This window comes from Rhamphochromis longiceps, linkage group LG15, assembly GCF_057381845.1.
Source record: "Rhamphochromis longiceps isolate RC_006_pf linkage group LG15, R_longiceps_female_GT1.1, whole genome shotgun sequence".
NCBI lineage: Eukaryota > Metazoa > Chordata > Actinopteri > Cichliformes > Cichlidae > Rhamphochromis > Rhamphochromis longiceps.
In genome coordinates, this window is record NC_140571.1 from 10,596,510 (window position 1) to 10,616,697 (window position 20,188).

The 20,188-nt window shown below is 41.4% G+C and overlaps 1 protein-coding gene across 1 annotated transcript in view; it reads right to left on the reverse strand.

Annotated features, from left to right (window-relative positions):
* Positions 1–746: 746 nt before the first annotated feature.
* Positions 747–20,188, reverse strand: part of LOC146652140 (tyrosine-protein phosphatase non-receptor type 14-like) — a 44,714-nt gene continuing 25,272 nt past the window's right edge. The window contains exons 4-20 of the mRNA XM_085383298.1: positions 15,886–15,983; positions 14,422–14,489; positions 13,956–14,026; positions 13,763–13,850; positions 13,587–13,675; positions 13,389–13,476; positions 13,109–13,191; positions 12,808–12,868; positions 11,200–11,278; positions 9,775–10,244; positions 8,406–9,683; positions 6,970–7,110; positions 5,765–5,983; positions 2,592–2,720; positions 2,137–2,371; positions 1,861–2,024; positions 747–1,585 (exon numbers count right to left, since the gene is read on the reverse strand). Of these exons, the coding sequence (XP_085239424.1) occupies positions 1,457–1,585; positions 1,861–2,024; positions 2,137–2,371; positions 2,592–2,720; positions 5,765–5,983; positions 6,970–7,110; positions 8,406–9,683; positions 9,775–10,244; positions 11,200–11,278; positions 12,808–12,868; positions 13,109–13,191; positions 13,389–13,476; positions 13,587–13,675; positions 13,763–13,850; positions 13,956–14,026; positions 14,422–14,489; positions 15,886–15,983 (3,490 nt within the window). The 3' untranslated portion in view covers positions 747–1,456. The remainder of the gene's footprint in view (positions 1,586–1,860; positions 2,025–2,136; positions 2,372–2,591; positions 2,721–5,764; positions 5,984–6,969; positions 7,111–8,405; positions 9,684–9,774; positions 10,245–11,199; positions 11,279–12,807; positions 12,869–13,108; positions 13,192–13,388; positions 13,477–13,586; positions 13,676–13,762; positions 13,851–13,955; positions 14,027–14,421; positions 14,490–15,885; positions 15,984–20,188) is intronic.

A 20,188-nucleotide genomic window follows, 5' to 3' on the forward strand; every position in this document is an offset into this window, starting at 1 on the left:
GAAGTTCTGCCAAAAAAATTAAAAAAGACAACTTGAGGGGAAAAATTAAATATTAACAAACAGTGGAATGCTGTGTGAGAAAATACTGTCAAAGAGAACAGGAGTGCAATAAAACACTTAAATGTCAAGAGAGCACGAAGCTTATATTTATCAGAGAATATATACATTGAAAAAAAATTTTAATCCATGCATAGTTTACTATGTTGCGGTATTTTAAGGGTACCAAGTCAAGGAAGGAAACTATAAAAACACTTGCAGAAATCTTTTTTCACACGCCCATTATGTACAGAGTTATGCTGGACATGGCTGGCTTTGCATTACAATTCAGAGAAGCAGGAAAACATATTTAATGCAATATGGGAAAAAAATCATTCAGAACGCAATTTTACAAACAGGACATGGCAACACATTTTTCTTCAGCTGGGTTTGGATACGATTATTAGAATTTCTTTGTTTCTACAATGAAACCTAAAAAGTAATGAATTTAGCCAAAAACCTAAACAGTACAAAGAGTGTATCAGCCCATCAGCTTCTCCCCGTAGTTACATATTACTACAATAAGGCACAATGACACATTATACACAGCACTTGCTGCATATGGACAAAGTTGTATCACCAATTCCAGAGTTTTGATACACATATACATATATATATATATATATATATATATATATATATATATATATATATATATATATATATATATATATATATATAAAAATTCTTTAGATGATAAAGAATTGCTAAAGTGTACTTTGTTTGTCTGCCTGAAAGGAACTTAATTGAAATGCCTCCTCACAAAAACACATTGGAGTTTTTCCAAAAACTTAAAAAGAGTTCAAAAGATCAACATGGTTGCCATGGCAAAGGTGACCACAGCCTTTATAGAAATAAATAAAAAATTTCTTACAAATTTGAAGTAAATACTTGCTGTATTAAATCAATACAGGAATAGGATCATTTTAGAACAGCGATTTAAGAATACTTTTGTTTGGCAAACTCTTTCAGAGTATAGCAATAATACTGCTGCCACCTACTGTTCATGCAGCATAATGCCATTTCTAATGATGGCTAAATGAGAAATGTACCAGTGGTGCGATATCTCCTAATTGAAACTGAGATTTAATTTCTCTAGATACTTCTTTAGAAACCTGAAGCTGAAAAAACCTGAAGGAATATGCATGTTTCACACAAAAAGTCCAAGATCAAAGGGGGAGAAGGAACAAAATTTGAAATACACCGATTAGGAGAAATGGCTGTCAGTTTCTATACAAGCCCACCAGATCCGTTCCTCCCTTGAGGTGAGTTTTGGGTTAGAATTTACATACAGATGAAGTGCCACACAGAAAACACGAATCTCTGTTCTTCCTTCCCTCCAGCTACCAGTATACTGTGTTTGTTGTACTGTCCTCATGCTGACTTTAAGTACTCCGGAGCAGCCGATAGGTGCTCGGGTTCAAATAAGGCGGGAGTTCTTGAGAAACTGGATAAGAACCTGGTGGACAAACTTATACTGGGATATGGTCTGTACCATTAGCATCCTCTGCTGCCTCAGCTCTGATAGCATTGTGGGAACCTCCACGGGCTGAAGGGGAGAGAAGAAAAAAGAAAGAAAAGGACAACAGTGAGAGCCGGTCAAATGTTTTTGATTGAGGTGTAACTTTATGTAGGAATAAAATTAGATAAAAGTGGGATTATGTATATCTTGCATGTAAAATATCCTAATTTACCAAGTTAAAAACATGCTTCTAAGGGATGCATGTATCCTGCGACTGTCAAAGAAAGTCAGGGACTCTAAAAATGTTCTATACCTTCACTAAATTTTAAATTTGCAGCCCCTTAAGGAAATCATCCACACACCTCATTGTGCTCCAAACACCTGATCATGAGCTCAGTTAGGATGACCACTCCAGTTCGACCTACACCGGCGCTACAGTGCACCACCACAGGTGGATTGAGGCTCTTTGAGGTGTCCAGCATAGAGTTAGTGTGTCTCCTCACAGACTGGATCTCCTCCAGATATGCTTCAGATAAGAAAAGTCACATTGATGTCATGTTTAGTCTTTATGCTGGCTCTGTCCTTACACATATCTGATAAAGCATATTTTTAATAAATGACGGGGCGGCCGTACTTACAGAGAAATCCCAGTACATATTCAGGACAGCCCTGCTCAGGCCAGTCTGTGTATTGCAGATGCCAGACCGTCCTCTCCTGGCCAGACAGCAGGTGTTTAACCTTCAGCCCCGTAGTGGCGTAGCACCCTGAGTCCGTGCGAAATTTGGTGGTCACCTTGAACTTGCCGTGAGTGGCTGAGTTGTGTTTGGAGCCCAGTTTAGGCCAATAGCGATGACTCTTGGACCTGCCGCCCTCCTAGATGAAAGGACGACAAGCGCCAGATGAGAAGTGATTCGTGGGTGATGGGAATGAAGAAAAGAAGCAGATGAGGCAAATTAGATGTCAACAACGAGTCCTGGCCCTTAGAAATAAACCTAAAGTCACAGTGACACAAACTCACCACAGTGTCATTTCTCTCACAGACAGGAAGCTTAAAAAAAAATCCACATCTGTGTGTATGTGTGTGTCAGTGTACCTCCTCGGCAGTAACCATGGCGATAACGTTGACCCCCTGCTCCCACACCATCTGCCAGAAGTCAGCACAGGTGTTGGCTAGTGGACCCTGGGTAGCAATGTAGTGCCATGCCTCCCCTCTGATCATGACCTGGGAAGACATGCAGAATCAATTAGTGGATATTACAGTATGCAGTGCATATGCAATCAGCCTCAAATATACAAACAAACGCTTTTTTGTTTATCAAGAAATTAAGCCAAATGAAAGAAAACAAACACAGGAGCAGGTCTAGTAATGAACAATGTCTGCAAGTAGCATGGGGTAAATGGAAACATTGACAGGTAGCTAAAAGTAAATGACTGGCAGTTTAGATATTCAACATACAGTCATGTAAAAAACTAAGCACACCAACACTGCTTCAGTAAGATTAAAAATTGGAAAGTTGCAGCCAGGTGCTGCTGATCAAATGCATTTGATTAAATGATCATCAAGTCCAAGAGCTACATCTCAGACTCTTAACATGCTAACTAAGGCCTTTAATGTTAAACTTCACAACAGTACAATTAGAAAAAGACTGAATAAGTATGGCTTGTTTGGAAGGAATGATAGGAGAGACCCTCATCTCTCTAAAAAAAATAATATGGAAGCATGGCTTAGGTTTGCAAAGTTGGACAGATGAGACCACAGTGGAGATGTTTGGCCATAATGCAGCAACACCTCCAGCACAAACACCACTGCCCACTGTCAAGCACGGTGGAGGAGAGGTGATGATTTGGGTTTATTTTGCAGCCACACGAAAAGAAGTATTCTAGAGTCAAATCTGAAGTCTGTCCGACAGCTAAAGCTTGGCCAAAAACTGGGTCAAATGTGACAAAAAGCCAAAGCAGCAAATCTACAATCGAATGGCTGAAAAAGGAAAGAATCAAGGCGCTCCAATGGCCAAAAGTCCAGACTCAAACCGACTAAAGTGCTGCAGTAAGACCTTCAAAGAACTGTGAATAAATGAATGCACACAACCCTGAATGAACTGAAGCAGCATTATAAAAAAAAGAGTGGACTTAAATTCCTCCACAACAATCTGAGCAACTAATTAAAACCATACAGAAAATCATTACATTCGTTCTACAAGCTACTGAATCATGAGATGTACCTAGAATATCACAGAACTGTATAGAGTCTAGTGAAAACTATTTATTTATAAAAGTACAGCCAGCGTTTAAAATTGCTGAGTATAAGTAAAGTTTAACTGTTGAAAATGTTAGACTGATAATAATCAGCTGCTAAATAGAATAAAGGTCGATTAATAGAACAGTGGAAGTAAAAATAACTGATGAAAGCTAATGGCTGAAAAGACGGTACTCATTGATAAACAGCTAACGCAGTTTATCGTAAATGATTAATGGCAGACTGATGCGATTGCTCAGAGTAAATGGCAAGCTAAAAGGAGTCCAGGTCAGGTTTAAAGTCTGTCTTACAGGGCAGAACAGAACTGACAGAAACCAATGTATTAAAGTCAATGACTGTATATAAACTATAAATAAAAAATAGTGCTGCCTCCTCACAGAAGTTCAGCTCACCTACAGACATCTATAATATTCACAACCACTGGAGGGCAGTGTAAACACCTGTTACTTTTATCCACAGCGGGATCGCTTTTCTTTCATTTATAACTCTATTAACTCCTTATCTCTAGTTTTCTTCCATTTCCCCTTCCTGATAACCACAAGACCACAAATAACACTTAAATACGTCCAATCTTTAGCTCACTCCGACCACAGAAACTTCAGTACTATTACATAAAGGGCATGTCTCAGCTGATTTCTCAGGCCACCTCGTGACTATAAACACTGTATTAAGAGACGGATGGGGAATAAACAAGGTCTTTTTGTTCTGCGGCAACCACCTTAAATGACAGGGGAGTAAGAGGGTTACACTGTGGTAGGCAGCGACTCAGTGCTGCTTTGGTGCACAACGTACACATGGCATGCAGACACACGCGTATGCACAAGCTTGCATACACATGCTGTTTGCAACTAAACATGAATAAAGAGCCAGTGAGAGCGACTCAGGTTGTTTAAGAGGGTTTTGGAGTTTGGACAACATTCTTTGGGAATTCCACAAGCTCTGGGAGCTTAAAGGCACAAACAGCCTTCAATAGCTGCCTTTCATCCTTTCCTCCGAGCCATTCCCTGCTTAGCAATGACCGCAACAAAGACTAGAACAAAACTGAAAGCATCAACCTTATACTCTGTTTTCATTTAGGCTGTATGATGTGGGTGTTGCAAAGCACTTTGAGACAGCTATTCTGTTTAAGAGTCATGTAGATAAACCTAAGTATTGTAAAACAACTTGTGATATATTTTATTACTCAAGTATTTCTTCTTAAATTGAAACCAACCAGCAATCAAGTCACAGTTGCAGAGCTGACATTATTTGAGCCACCCGAAGAAAGCCACAGCTACATTAGTTGGGGTAATATCTCTTATCATCGCTGTCCAATGAAAAACATGTGCTTCGGATTTTGGTTTGGATAAAGATATCTTGATTGATGAGTTTAGCTTCTTAAGTTTGGATTGAGCTTTTCTTTGGACATCACTCTTAAAAATGCACAAATTTAATGGGCAGACACAGAAGGCATTAAATCTGTCAAACTCAGCACTGTGCATGAGTCATGGAGTCATGATTACTCATCTTTTTTGTTCTTTTTTGTGTGTATATAAAAAAAAGAAACAAAATATGTATATAGATACGTATAGATACAGATATATAGATATGTATAGATACAGATATATATTTGAATCTATGAAATATGACAAAGATAACTTCCACAGTTTCAGTTTGACACATATTTTCTGTTTCCGTTTGAGTAATTTCTCAACAGGAAGGTGGTTCCCAAAAACCTCTTAGCCAAATACTTTGGCTATCTTGGTGTAATGTGTAGTGTGACCTTAAAAAAAAAAATGAGGAAACACCATTCTTAAGGAAGCCTAAACAGTAAGAAAAACCTGAGGTATGTCCAGTTACACAAGAACTGGACTGAAAGTCAGGGGCAACAAAAGACCTCTGACTATCCATTAAGGAACATGGAGAAGTATTATTGAAGACTACAGAAAAGGAAATGAAGGGAAACTCAAGACTTTTAAACAGTACTGCAAAAGCCTGGATCACACACAGATAAGCATGGCTGTGTATACCTTGATATGCGAGGCATTTATGTAGCCTGTGTTGTTCTCCTTGTTGGGTACAAGCTCAACTCGATTCTCCTCATAAGGAACAACATCACGGAAACGGTTGCGCTCTGCATTTTCGGGCAGAGTTGCTGTTGTGAGAATACAGTCTGCCCTCTTCTTGGGCACCTGCTCATACTCTGTAAAGACCCGCTCTTCTTCTAGCTTCAACTCCAAGGTCTTACACTAGAGAGAGAGAGAGGGAGAGAAAAAGTAGAGGGTGTTTATTATTCAGAAGTCTCTCTTTCAGTCCCCAAAAAGGCACTCATTCATTTACATCACACCCCGACAAAGGCATTCGAATCCAACACTGTTATCGTATAACACTCACGTTTTTAAATTCTCCTCAGTCTCCTCATGATGCTCACAAGTATTCATACTGAATCAATATAGTCAGGAAAGAGCCGAATACGCAGCAGCAGTGGTGTTTATTAGGCCAGTCATGTCTGAGAGGCCAGAATCTCTTTCTGTCTCTCTTTCTCTGTCTGGCTCGCTCTCTCTCAGGTCACATTCTTAACATACCAGCAGGCCCAGAGGCGATAAGCACTACCGTGCCACACGTTCCACAGCCCACTTAGGGTTTGCCCCCATTAGCTTAGCAACAGTTGGGACAAAGACTGGGATTCACACCTCCACGCTCAAAAGGGAGCCAAACACACTGGGGATCTACTTGGGCAGTGGAATTCATTAAAATGATGTGATTAATAGAGACTGTGAGTTTTGGTGTGACGATGACCAAACAAACTTTTTGGGGAGATTTAAAGCTTTTATGATTATTCGGTTTAAATAAGCTTAAATAAGACCTAATCCTGAACATCAACTCTGGTATGTTATTCTTGATATCAGTTCTTTAAATACTCGTTTTAGTAATTGTGATTTTTTTTTAAGAGCTTAAAAAGCCTTTTCTATCTTTAATATGATAAGTTTCCAATTACATACATGTCAGTAAATCCCAAAGGTTTTGGGTAAAGTAAATGTAGTAATAAAGTAGCAACAAAACAGATGAGTAAAATGAATTCCCAGCAGCATATTTTTTAAAGGTTGTCTGTAAATTAGCAGGACTTTTTTACTATATGTTACAAAATATACAGAATAATACAAAGTTACAGTCATGAAACCCTTAAACTTTAACCATAATAATGTATATGTTGTACAAAAAGCAAGCATCCTACCCTTTCATCAGTAGCCGCCTTGGCGCCTTCCTCCCCTGGACTCTCGGGGACAGGCATCCGGGCGACGTAGAGCCCGTTGAGTGCGGCCATCATCAGCGGCCTCTTCATGGAGTCCACAGACATCTTCTGTCTCTCCAGCGTCTTCAAGAGAGAGAAAAATCCTGTTGTCATGCTTACAGGCACCAGCAGGTTTGCAAGACTGACTGACCTGCCATTGCACAAGTACAGTGTTCACGCAGATGTGCATGAGCAGTAGTGGGTGGGGAGAATTTCCCGTGCATGTGCATAAACTGCCCGTACCAATCCCCTTGTAATAAGTCCAAAGGTGAGAAACAGGAAGCCCACTACACAAAGCCTATTAAGAAAGAGTTCTTATCCATCTGGTTGCCTTCATCCTCGTTTGTCCTTCTTACATGTTATTAATTGTTTCATCTTTGTTTATTCCCACCTACCTCTTCAGCTTCTGTTTGATTACAACACACCCTCTGTCATCCTGACTCTCTTTCTCGCTTCCAAACACTGACCCACATTGCACCGTCTCCTTCCTCGAAGGATTACCTCTCCTAATCTCTGATGCTATTAAACCTCCAGGACAGCGCCGCCCTTCCCCTTTCCACCTTCTTGATCCCCCATGGGGCAGTCAAAACAACAGCTTGGGGGTCATAAGGGGTACCCTCTATGCATAAGATAAAGCAGCTGGCATAAAAGGGCTTTAGCAGCTTTGGACAGCAGTGAGAAGAAAACATTCTTTAAGTTTTATTGGCTAAAATCACACACACCTGCAATCACAGACAGACAGGTTTATCTCTAGGAGGCAATTATTTATGATTGGACTGGTGCTGGGTCAGATGTTTGCATATTAACAGAAGGCCCACCGACACAAAAACACCCAACTCGAAGAATAATCGGAAGGCTTAGTAAGGCTTTTAGCTGCCTCGGGGAATTCAGAGTCCAGTGCTGCCCTTTTAGGTGCTGAACTCCAGATTACTGCTAATCAGGAGCTTTGAAACTAGTGAGCAGACAACAGACTGTAATATTTAAAACTATACCAGTACAATGGCTTCAGAGGTGTCAGGCACTGACATTATATTTAATAATTTCATGCTAAACATTTTTATTCCATATGGAAAGGTAATAGAAAAAAATTGTGAATGTTATAAACATAGATAAAATTTAACATCATATGTTGCATTGTATTATTAAGTTAAAAAAAAGTATTATTAAACAGAAAATGTTTTGCATGGTATTATTATATTTAAGTAAAAATGTGTTAAATTGTATTATTGAGTAAATGTGTTATATTGTAATATTAAGTAATAAATGCATTACATTGCTTTACGTAAAAACATCGTTACACTGTGTTAAAATGTAGAAATGTGTTAGTTCTAAAATTTGAGGGAACGGCTGTGAAGATGTAGAATGAGTGAGTATCTTACCCTTTGAGCGATTTCCCTCTCCACTATGCTGTCTTCCAAGGAAAACATCTCTGATACTGGCCTCTCTTTGACCGGCTCCTTCCTCACCCTCTCCTTAACACTGGTCAAGTCTGGTTCTGAAATGGATGGACCTAAAACTGCTCCATTCACAACACTCTGATCCCCCCGGGTCAGTGTCCCACCACCACCACCCCCAGGCCCACTAACACCCTGGCTCTGTCCAGTCTTTAAGGCGCAGCCATGGCCTTGGTCCACTGGTCCCTGGTTGCCCTGTGGTCCTTGATTATGGTTGGTGTGGTGGGTGTTGTTGTGATTGTGAGTGTGGGTGCGAGCTTGAGCATTGCTTGCAGGTCTAGGAGGGCCCGGATATTCTGGAGGGGGTTTATTGGGAAGTTTGGCCAGAGCAGCCTGGAGCTGTGCACTGATGCTAATGTTCTCGTTGAGACCTGGAATTTGAACGTCCAGTTCAGGCCGCTCCTCTTCTTCCTCTTCCTCTTCTTCACTTTCACTGCTGTGTATGAGCATGGTAGCATTAGAAAGAGTCTTTTGGTGCTGATAAGTCACTGCCTCGGGTGCATTCTTGGCAGGCTTCATGGGCAACTCTTTTGGCTGCTGAGTTGGAGGCTGAGGCTGAGGTTGCGGCTGAGGTTGTGACTGAGAGTTTTGAGGCTGGGGCTGTGGAATGGACTGAGGCTGAGATGGCATCACAGGTTCTCTCAGAGTATTCCGCCGATGAAGAGGAGCATTCATTCCTTTCATCATAAGGCCTTCCATCGCTCCTCTCATGCTGCTTATAACCTCCATGCTGTGTCTCTTGCCCAGCGTGGACCGGTGCTTAGCAGCTGCAGTTAATGGTTCACTGACCTCCTGCAGGGACTGGTGCACCACAGCTGAGCTGTCGGGCTGGAAGGTTTTGACTGACAGCTGCACCATGCGGGTAACCAGTTCTGGACTACTGCCGCCAATGCGATGCCGATGGCTCGCTAGGTCTGGCGTGCTGGTGGCTGGGCGAAAAGAGCTGGAAGGGTAAGGTGGAGGGGGCCGCGACATGTGGTTCCTCAGCATGTTGGCTGTAGCTGCATAGTTTCCAATGTTGTTCCCCTGTTGTTTGGTATTTGCCAGCTCGGGTGTGCTGACTGTATGGGAGATGGAGCTTCCTCCACCTCCACCGCTGCTGCTGCCTCCACTTTCGTTAACATGGGGTGAATGGCATGGACCCTGGCTGTTGGCTGGTCCTCCCTGATGAGGGCCATGGGACACCGGCTTACTATATGTGATCTGCAAGATGAACAGTCACAAACAGATGCATTGAACTAGGAAGCTAATTACAATTAATTAAATAATAATCTCAGAGCATCCTAACCCTTACCTGTGGTGTATACGGAGCAGGGCTGGGTGCCACACCATGATAAGGGCCCCTCTCTCGCATCTCTGGCTGGCTGTACACTAGAGGCTCAGGCTGCCTGTAGGCACAGGCATTGCTGATGTTGAGACTGCGTAGCGACTGGCTGTGAAGGTCATGGTGAGCAGGGAGCATGCACCGCTTCTGCCGCATGACAGCATCGTACTCAGGCGTGGGCCGATAGGATGGTGCAATGATGGCACTGTGACGGTGGCTGGGGATGTAGTCAGGCCGCATGAGCTCACTGCCAGGGATGCTGAGGTTGGAGGACATGGGCGAGGGTGGGACAAAATTCTGGGAACGATTGAGGGAGCTCAGGCTGGGGCTGCTGTACATGCTTCCGTTTGGCACGTTACCGTTTCGGTAGGTAAAGTCCACTGTACAGCGATCCAGGCTGCTCTCTGACTTGTAATACGGGTCATCGTGGAAGATACTGTCTGCACAGCAAAGGAGGCATGGAAAAATGTGTAAAGAGGATCACAAGAAAATCTGAGCTGCAAACATTTTTAAGCAATTTGTGCACTAAAGCTAAACTTAATCAAACAAAGATTTTATTGATCTTTGAAGTTCTATGACTGTTCAAATACTTGGTACCTCAGTATTTCATATAAAAACTTAAAAGAACACACGCTTTGCACAATGAACCGTGTTGGAGCTTGAAAGAAAGAAAATCAAAAAGGAACATTGACAAATTTAAAGAAAAAAAATGAAGGGAGACCAAATGTTCCTGTAATCTTGCCAGTGGTATGGTGAAGGTGGTACTGGGGGTTTTCCAGTCTTGCAGTTTAACTGTCTAAGCTGTTATAAACAAGCTGAAATAAACACCCTTTGTGGCATCCCGAAGGTGGGAAAAATGATCACTGCTGTTTTGTTGGTTTCACAGCTGCACCAACCACCACAGAAAAATATGTCATGTTATTCCTTCCCGCTGAGCAGAGCGCTCTCCCGTGTGAAACTATCCCATGTTCACAAGGAGAAGGAAGACAAGCATAATCTCTGTCCGCACAATCGGAGTATGATGCCTGAGGTCACACTCGAGACCGATCCCACGCCCACACGCAGTAGCACACCCAGAATGTTTTTCCACTCGCTCGCTTTTTATTGTCAAGCTGACATGAGTGAAGTTCTTCGGATTATAAGGCAGGCTGAGTGTGTGAACACGTCAATGAAAGAGTGAAGCATAAATGAGGTCACTGCTCTGCACCCCAAATGTTGGGCTCTAATTGGCTGGGAGACTGTTAAAATGCGAATGGGCTGTGAGTCACACGCCTGATGGGAAAGACACAATTAGGAGGACTGTTGTTTTGAGTTATTGTCAGGGAGGCAAAAATCTTAAATCACACTGTGGTTAAAGCAGGGGGAGGAAAGCCACTCTAAAACAGTAACACCTACCTTGAGAGCTCTGTGTGTCTTGATAATGGTCTCCAAACTGGGAATGCACTGACTGGAAGTTACAGGACTGTGGCCGTGGCTAAATGAAGAAATTGTAAAACGGTTATAAAGTGTGACATTGTAAGATCTCCTGATCCTCAAAGTGATATTTCAGTTTCTTTACATCACACATGAAACCATCACTTTACTTCTCTGTCTTAACACATCAATCACAATGGCTGACTGTGACCAAGCCAGATTGAAGCTAGTGCTGCGCATCTGTCATTGGACAAAGTTTGCGGTACTCCAGACAGTCATCTGAGCACTCCAGTGGTCTGACTGAACATCTATTGTGCCACATTTAGCCCCACCATTGTCTGGCTAGCAGGGAGGGAGACGCAGAAATCACAGCCTTCGCTGTCGCACCGGAAATCAGAGCAAGCAACACCCTTTCTAACTTTCCAACAACACCCACCACACCACCAACGCATGCTAAAACCAAGGCTCCATGGCACAATTAAGAGCTTATAGAATAGAAGGAAAACGCCAGAACTCTCAAAAAAATGCTTCTTTATATTTATTAAAGGGCAAAAAGATGCATGTTTCAGTAATAAACTGCCATCAGCACAATATAAGACAAACAACAATCACAATAAAAATCAGTGTGAAATTCCAATTTCCAACAATCAGAAAGCAGAGCTCTAACTGCATGATGAAAAACATCTGCATAGAAAACCATGCCAAAAGCAGCAGACATGCGCTATGAACTTAACAGTAGTTCTTCATTTGAGCCTTCAGGGCTTTCTGTTTGTAGTGCATGAATCCAGTAGTATTCCCTTTATAGCAACAATCTTTCGATCGACGTCTCTTTTAAGAAGAGGTATCATTTCACATTGGATTCATGCACTACATACAGAAAGCCCTGAAGGCTGGAATTAGAAACTACTCCTAAGCTGTTTTTTGTTTTGTTTTGGGGGATTACATGCTTCTTTTGTGTGATATTTCATATACAGCCTTTTCACATATATATATAGTATGTTTCTAAGTGGTTTTGCTATTGTGTAGAATGCTTTCCAGTATTGGAATCTACCTGGTGGCAACTTATTGTGGAAATGTACACATTTGTACACAAGTATTTACACAAGTATTTGTTCTGATGGTGTCACAGTGTTCTCTTTTTTCCCTTAAACTCTTTCCTCATGAAGATGACATTAAATGACCACCCTAGTACCCTTAATTGATGGGCTTTGACACCTCAGTGGTTTGATGACCAATGCAACAGTTTCGAGGGTAGCTGCATAGGCATAGATCACTCTCATAAACCTGTGATACAAACCCATTCATTTTGCTCTGGACCTGAATATGACAGAAACATCTCAGAGTTACTCCTAATAGGCTTTCAGAGGGTAAAGAGTTAAAGTTTTGGAGTGGAAGGCACTATTAGTCTGTATGTCTGTATTCTGGACGATTAAGAGCTTCCCTGAGTGGGAGAGCGGATCAGGTTGCTAATTGTGGACGTTTCTGTGTTCCCCCTCTGTCCTCCATTCTCGTCCCTTTTATATTGACCAGAGGCAATATTAAATAGCTGTATCAAATCACTTCAAAACATACAAATGCTTGTCAACATACCAGAGACAGGCGATGAGTCCAGGTGGGTCTCCTCCTCATTGGTGCAGGTGAGTGAGTGGGCCTACAAAGAAACAGACACATTATGTGACAAATTAGTATTTTATTAAATGCACCCAGGTCATGTACTATAAGCTCAGTGAATGCTACACAGTCTTTTATAGCATATGTTTTGTTGGGGTTTTTTTGTATAACCTTCAACAGGTTGTTGAAATACCCATTAAAAAAAATAAATGACAGACAATTGATATCTTAGTGTTTTAATGGCCTTCAGCTGGCCTCTCTGTGTGGCCTTGAAACTCACTCTGCACATATCTTGTTCTGTTTGTAGAATTTGTGTCTGGCTGTGAAAAGGCGGGCGATGTACTTGGCCATTTCCATATCCTCCTGCAGACACAAACAGAGAAAAAAATTAATAATAACACCGAAAATTTAAGGTGAACAGAAAATGAGTATTTCTGTGAAGTCAAGAATCAACTCTCCCCAGTTCGTTTGTCCCTCTACAGGTATTTTGTGGACGCATACTTTTCCTGCATGTTTAACCACCCACTATAAACCTCTGTGTCTGCAGACACAACACTCACCATGTGAAAGACGATGGTGTCGTCTCTGCTCGTTATCTCCACTGTGATGGCTGACTTGTTGTGTGCAATGGTACCAATGTCCTTCCACCTTTATAACACACAGATGCAAACAAATGTTTTAAAAAAGGAACAACGGTTCCTCATGAGTACAGGAAATTATGACAATTCTTTCTTTCTTTTTTGAAAGGAGAAACTTACTTGTGGAGCATGATGGATCTGCCATTTCTGTGTTTAACAAACACTCCAATGAAAGACACACCGATGAATATGTCATTGGTATAGTTGTCCTGTGGAAGAAAGTATTACACAAGAACTCATTTAAAATCTCTCAAAGGATACTGATTGAGAGGTTGAGGGTGATGTAATGTATCTACCTTAGCTGGAAAGCTCTCCTGGCCAAACCCATCCAGTTTTTCTACCTCCTTGATGTACAGCACTTCTGCTTCAGCGGCCTGCATTCGACTGGAAATCACAGAATGGTACCAAGAATCTTATTGTTTCTATTTTACTTTGTCTTGGTGATACATGCATATATGTGCATACAGTATACAAAGTAGCTAACAGTACCAGTGACTCTTGTGCTCCTCAGCAACTTTCTGGGTCCACTCTTCTAGCGCCTCTTCTCCATTACGCCAGTTCTGAGAGAAAATACATTATTCAGCAAATAAGAGCAATGCAGAAGAAAGCTGTGGAAAAGCAACCTATGACTATAGGTTCAAGTGAACATCATATTGTTGGGAATGTTTAAAAATAATAATAATAATGCTCCATAATTTAATATTTTGTTTCTATTTGGTAATCAGTTCATATTAATTCATCCCATCCTCCAACTCAAATTCTTCTTTATTCTTTTTGCTTTTTGCCTGTCAGTCAGGTATGCAGAGGGAGGAGGTACACAGATGTCACAGGAATGTGTGCCTTCAGGCAGCACATACACAGAAAAACACACAAACACAGACTTTCTCTGCCTCTCTCTCTCACACACACACACAAACACTGCTAGTATTTGAACGGTAAAGGCTCGAGGACTCACCACTGGGAAAAGCACGTACTCCCTGAGGAAGTCCTGAGACAGGAATTGAGTGAAGTCTCCAAAGTCAGCTAAAAATTACAAACACAGATGTTCACATTTATTTACACAAAAACAATGAATTTCATTTTTACACTGTAATGCGCAGCCTTTACACTATAAACTGACTGTGAGTTTGTTATTGTGTTTGATATTGTTCAATTGAGGTGGCATGATGGTGCAAGGGTTAGCGCCACCTCACAGCGAGAAGGTTCTGGGTTCGCAGGTCAGCTGGGAACTTGTAACAGAGGGAGGAGAACAGGTCATCTACTAATAGGGAGGATGGTGGTTTGATCCCTAGCACTGGCTCAGTATCCTTGGGCAAGATACTGAACTGATGCATTAATCAGAACGTGCCAATTCTCAGTTCTGAGTGGTCAAGTAGAGTAGAAAAAAGGAATCGGTACAGTCCAATATGGACTCACTGTGTTCATCCTGCAATGCTTCTTGCGTGGGTTCTCAATGGGTATCCTGGTTGGCCTTTCTCTTCGATCTATACAGTTTCCCTAATAAGAAAAAAACTACTGATTTAAAAATAAAATAAATTTATGTTATGAAGGTGCTAACCCAATAGGACAAAAAGTCGGGATGAATACAGACTTTCCAGTTAAAACTAAGGCAATTTCATTTGTCCAAATACCTATTATATTCTGCTAGCTCGCTTTGCAAAATTACTCCTCAAGACTAGAAAAGCAAATGCTTAACATTAGAAAAAAGTCTGTTTTAGCTCAACTGTCATCTCAACTCAACTGCATCCACAATGGTCAAAGCAATGCAGGTTTCATCCATGTAGATGCTTTGTCATGCTGTTGTCATGGTTACCCAGGGGAAATCACATGAAGCTACCTGCAGCAAATGTGCTCTTCAGGCCGTGGACATGTCCATTGAGTCGTAAAGTGTCTCTGAGTGTTTCTTGTTTTATTAGATGGAAATATTTCTGAACTTGTGTACTGTGCAATACTATTAAAGATAACAAAAACAAATATCTACATAACAGAAACAAAACCACCTGCACAATCTCTATAACATGTACAGTTCTCCTGATATTGCTTGTACTAAGTACCTAAAAGCTTTCTGCTGTTTGCCGGGCAAAAGGAGGTCTAGCACAGGATCCTCACCTCCCGACAGATAAGAGCCTTCCTGATGCTGCTACAGCTAACCTTGGAGCAGCTGATAAGCAAGCTGTCTGTTTACATTCCCCTGGGACACAGACAGCACCCAGGAACTGAAAGGATGGAGCGAGGGTGGGTGTGTGTGTATGTGCATGTGTTAGGACTGATACCATAGGAACTCAAGTGGACTGGGTTCTCCCTGCGGTATGCAGCCATACAAGGTAGTGAAGTCAAGATGACCTGAGAAAGTGTGAGTTTGTGCTCACTCTCACTTGCTGTCTGTCTCTCATTGGGAGACTTGTTCGTGTAGTCTTACCTTGTACTGCCAGGCCAGCGAGCCTGATCCCCTGCTCTACAGAGCACTGTAGACGTCCATCCAACACCTCCTTCTTTACCTGCAGGTAATACTGATACCTACAGAAAAAAACAGGAAAGGAAGGTAAAAAAACACACAACAGGGATAAAAAGATACCTAGACCGTGTTAAGTAAAATTTTTAATTTGCATTGATTTATGATTTATTTATCTCCATAGGGATTTTAATAATGAGCCATTATGTTGTAACCATCCAAAGTAGACTTACTTTAAGCTAAATACAAAATGGTATGTACTCCTATTGAAACCACACGACTATATAATGTCAGTTTTGTTACATATGCGATCGTTGACAAAACTCGACACATAAAGCTAAACTGAAACAGCAACATCAAAGGCGCTGTTACCATGGGAATCTTTAAACCTGCGAACATCAGGTCGAGAAACCACCTGAACACTGATTGCAGTCGGGGAAAAAGGTCTGTACATGATCGTAGCAATGCAAACCGGAAAACGGAGCATGTTAAACTTCAAAATAAAAGCTGTGTTTCAGCACTGTACCCAACACATATCAAAATGCGCAACTTTTGATTTGAAAGTCTCCATTTCTGCTGTGTGCTGCACATTTCCCTATTTTGCTATCACTTGGAAAGTAGTTGGGAAGTGTTTGCAGACAACTCAACGTCTTTAATGCAAACTATAAACAACCACCGTATTCTGCTAGCAATCAGGCCTAGGCCTGTGTGACTGCAGGCTTATTCACTTGGCTGCATAGTCACATGTTCAAAATAGAAGACAAGTTAACTTTACATGATTGGCAGTCACTTGACTGCAAAATCCAACATAAGGATTTTCTGAAATATCAGTGGAGCAAATGAATGGGAAATTCACTTCTAGAGCCCTTGGAAAAAAAATAAGAGTGGTCACTTTTGAGCTCAATACCTTCATGTGGAAGCTTTAAATCTAGGAAAAACTAAATTGAGACCATAAAAATCATTTGGAAAAATTATACTGGTCACAGACCAAGTGAAAATGATGATCTTTTTCTCACAGATTTCTAAACTGGGAGTGACCCCATGTTATTTTATGGTAATTAGCAAACTGACTGTAAGCACGGTAAAACTGCCATACCTGCTAAAAAGTAAGCATGCTTGCTTTTAGCTCAAAGCCTTGCAGAGTTGCTAGAAAGCATACAGACCATAACTTTTTAAAATCAGACTGCATCTGTATGCATTTTATAGCCAAACTGCACAAAACACTGACTAAGTGGGTGGCAGCATTGGCACTGTTGTTCGCTTTCAAAAACCCTTTTTTTTCATATAAGCCACAGTGTCTCCAAACACCACTTATATAAAATTGAGTTGGAAAACATGATGAGTTCCAGTTTGACACATTTGTCCAAAGAAAGTAAGAGGAGCTGTGCTCAAGGCTCTGCACATTAGCAACTGAAAGATGGCCAACATCTGCTGAGACACCACAGAGATGTATTCCTCTGCTTCTGGTCTGTGCAACTGAAAGTATGTGTCAAGAAAGTATTGGCAACAGCATTAGCTGCTCAAAACAATATCAGTAAGCCTGTTGCTGAAGTGAGGAATGAGTGAATCACCTCTATTTGAAACAGCAGTGAGTCATTTTTGACTTGAGTGGAATGCCAAATGTATGCCAATGGGGCTGCACAATATGATTTTATAAAAGGCATGTTACACGGGGCTGACGCAACTAACTCGGGGTTTAATCTTCAGCAGGAGCAACATAAGCTTGACAAAAGTGGACCATTATAATTGCAGTGCAAATGTGAGGCAAACTGGGAGTCATTTCACCGTGGTTTTAGGCAGTGGTAGCTTTGCCAAGCGTAAGCTGATATGATGACACAGCTCAGATTGCGTTCACAAAATGTGGTAAAAGTCCCAAAACCGAGAGGCTGAAATACACCAAGCTCCTAAAGTTTCTGTGCTCCTTTTGTCCACTTTTAGTCGTGGTCCAGCTGGATGTTTGTCTTTTGAAGAATGGAGTGGCCACACAAGAGGAAAGAGAGAACTGTCAGGGTGACCAGGCTCAGCCGCATAAAAACTCACACGCCGTTTCCTGTTGGCTGCCATGGCGACCACAGACCGAGTGTAAGCTGTGAGACACCTTTTCTGATGTGCACACACACACACACACACAGTCAGAAAGAGTATGCAAGTCCATGCCAGAGTAACCAAACATCTATGTGGAAACCACTAAGTTACATGCTTAGTCATTCACCCACTTTTCTTCTTCACAAGTTTTAGTTCATTTTCTTTGAAAAACTTGGTTTCACTCCTCGCCTGCACATTAGCTCCCACCTATCTTTTTATTCACCCCCCAGTTTCATTTTCATGCCCGCCATTATCTCCTCACATATTTCATGATTCATATTCTCTTTGGCATTCTTTTCCCCACTTCTTCCTTCTTTTTTGAGCTCCTCTCAGCATACTCCTGGGCCTATAATCTGACCCCGCCCTCCTCCCTCACCCTGTCATTACACCCGTTGGCTAAGCTGCCATTCCGTTCCCGTGGCAACCCTCTAATTAGCCAACCCCAACCACAGTGGCTGCAGCGAGAGGCGGAGTCTGATGCGGTTTAGAGGGGAGGAGCCAAGCGGGACACAAAACCCTTCAAATGATTGTGGACTTTGCTTTTAAAAACTCTCTATGTTTTCCCAGCAATCGCTGTATGGGGTCTGGAGGAACGCTGAGGTCAACAGAGGTTGGCTCTCATTCTGAGGTTCAATGGTAACAACATGATGGTGTTTATACATACGCGAAGCCAGCAGTGGTGAGGCGGACAGTAAACTGTTGAAATAACTCTGAACAAGTGGAAGCGTGACAGTAAAAGTCTCAGAGCATCCCTCATGGGAGAGTCCACTTTACACAGAACAGCCACAAACGCAGCCACATCTTATGGAGCTGTGGTTTCCTGTATTTTTGGCTTCTGGCCTTGAAATCAAACCTCTACAGGTTGACAAAAACTGACCCCAAAATTAGTTACCCTTTATGCAGAGGTAAGCTTCTAACTACCAAGTGCAGTTTTTTGTAACTGATTAAGTCAGATTAAGGGAATTATTAAAATCAAATGGCTTTTAATCTTTTAAGAGTGTAACAGTGACAATAAGCACAATAATATTTTTTGCCATGTATTAAAATTCGGAACCGTTTATTCATTAACCTCTTAAGCCCCAAGCCTACCTGATCTCCTGCCTTTTGCCCCCGTATCAGGGGGCGTTGGGGCTTCAGAGGTTAATAAGCCTACAGAGAGTCTAAGAAGTGTAGAGACTGACCCGTTTTATGATTACAACCTGATTCTGCACAAATAATAAAACCCATACGAGTCATACAGCACTTTTCATTAATCACAGTCTTATGCTTGTGGTTATTACAGTATGGTTATTCTAGAAAGAGCACATCCTTCCAGTGTTTTGAGACCAACCACAATTGGACAGATGAGGCATCTCCAGCATTTTCTGGAAGCTCTTCACTCAAAGTGGCAAAGGCTTTTACGCCATGTGTCTTGGCTTTTTAAGGAGGGGTTTGGATTTTCCAGTTTTCAAAGATAGAAAACTACTGGTACATTTCTAAAAGTACATTAGAGAAGTTGGGGGGGCGGGGGCTTTTGGTGTATCCAACGCATATCCAAGCCAAGATGCCGTGTCACTCTTTAAGAATGCAGATTAATTTTAAAAAGCTAATAAAAAGCTTCGGTGTATTCAAAGGATAGCCAGTGATTTCCAGGTTTCATTTCCACTGATGTCTTCCATCCTAATCTACAACCTGCTTAAACATGATTATAGTCTGGGTTTTAATGACCAAACAGATAAGAAGAACCAGAAGGCTTCCACAAATCTTGTTCCTTGCCTATAGAGTTTGCATATTCATATACAAACATCTGCCTTTAGGTCACTTTATGAGTTTGTCTCATCAGTCCTAACTAGCTTAAATCTGCATATTTTGACAGCTGTATTTTTTTTCACTGTTTTTCATTTTCATGCTTCAGTGCTTTTAAATCTTCTGACTCAAGTATGGCATGAAATCAAATTCCTCATTAATAGCCCCGGGTGCATTTTCATCTGCAGAGCTGAAAATGTTGCTTTGAAATAAAACCTGAAATGAACTGCAGCAAAACCATCAGACAGCAAGTACTAAAAAACTATGTTAATGACCCAGGTTGTGGCATTTCAAGAGGGTTTTTAAACAAATTTGAAATAGTCATCTTTATTAAAATAAATACAACAGTCCTCAAATGTTACTATTTTGTAGGCACTGTCTTTGAATGGCAGTTAACTGT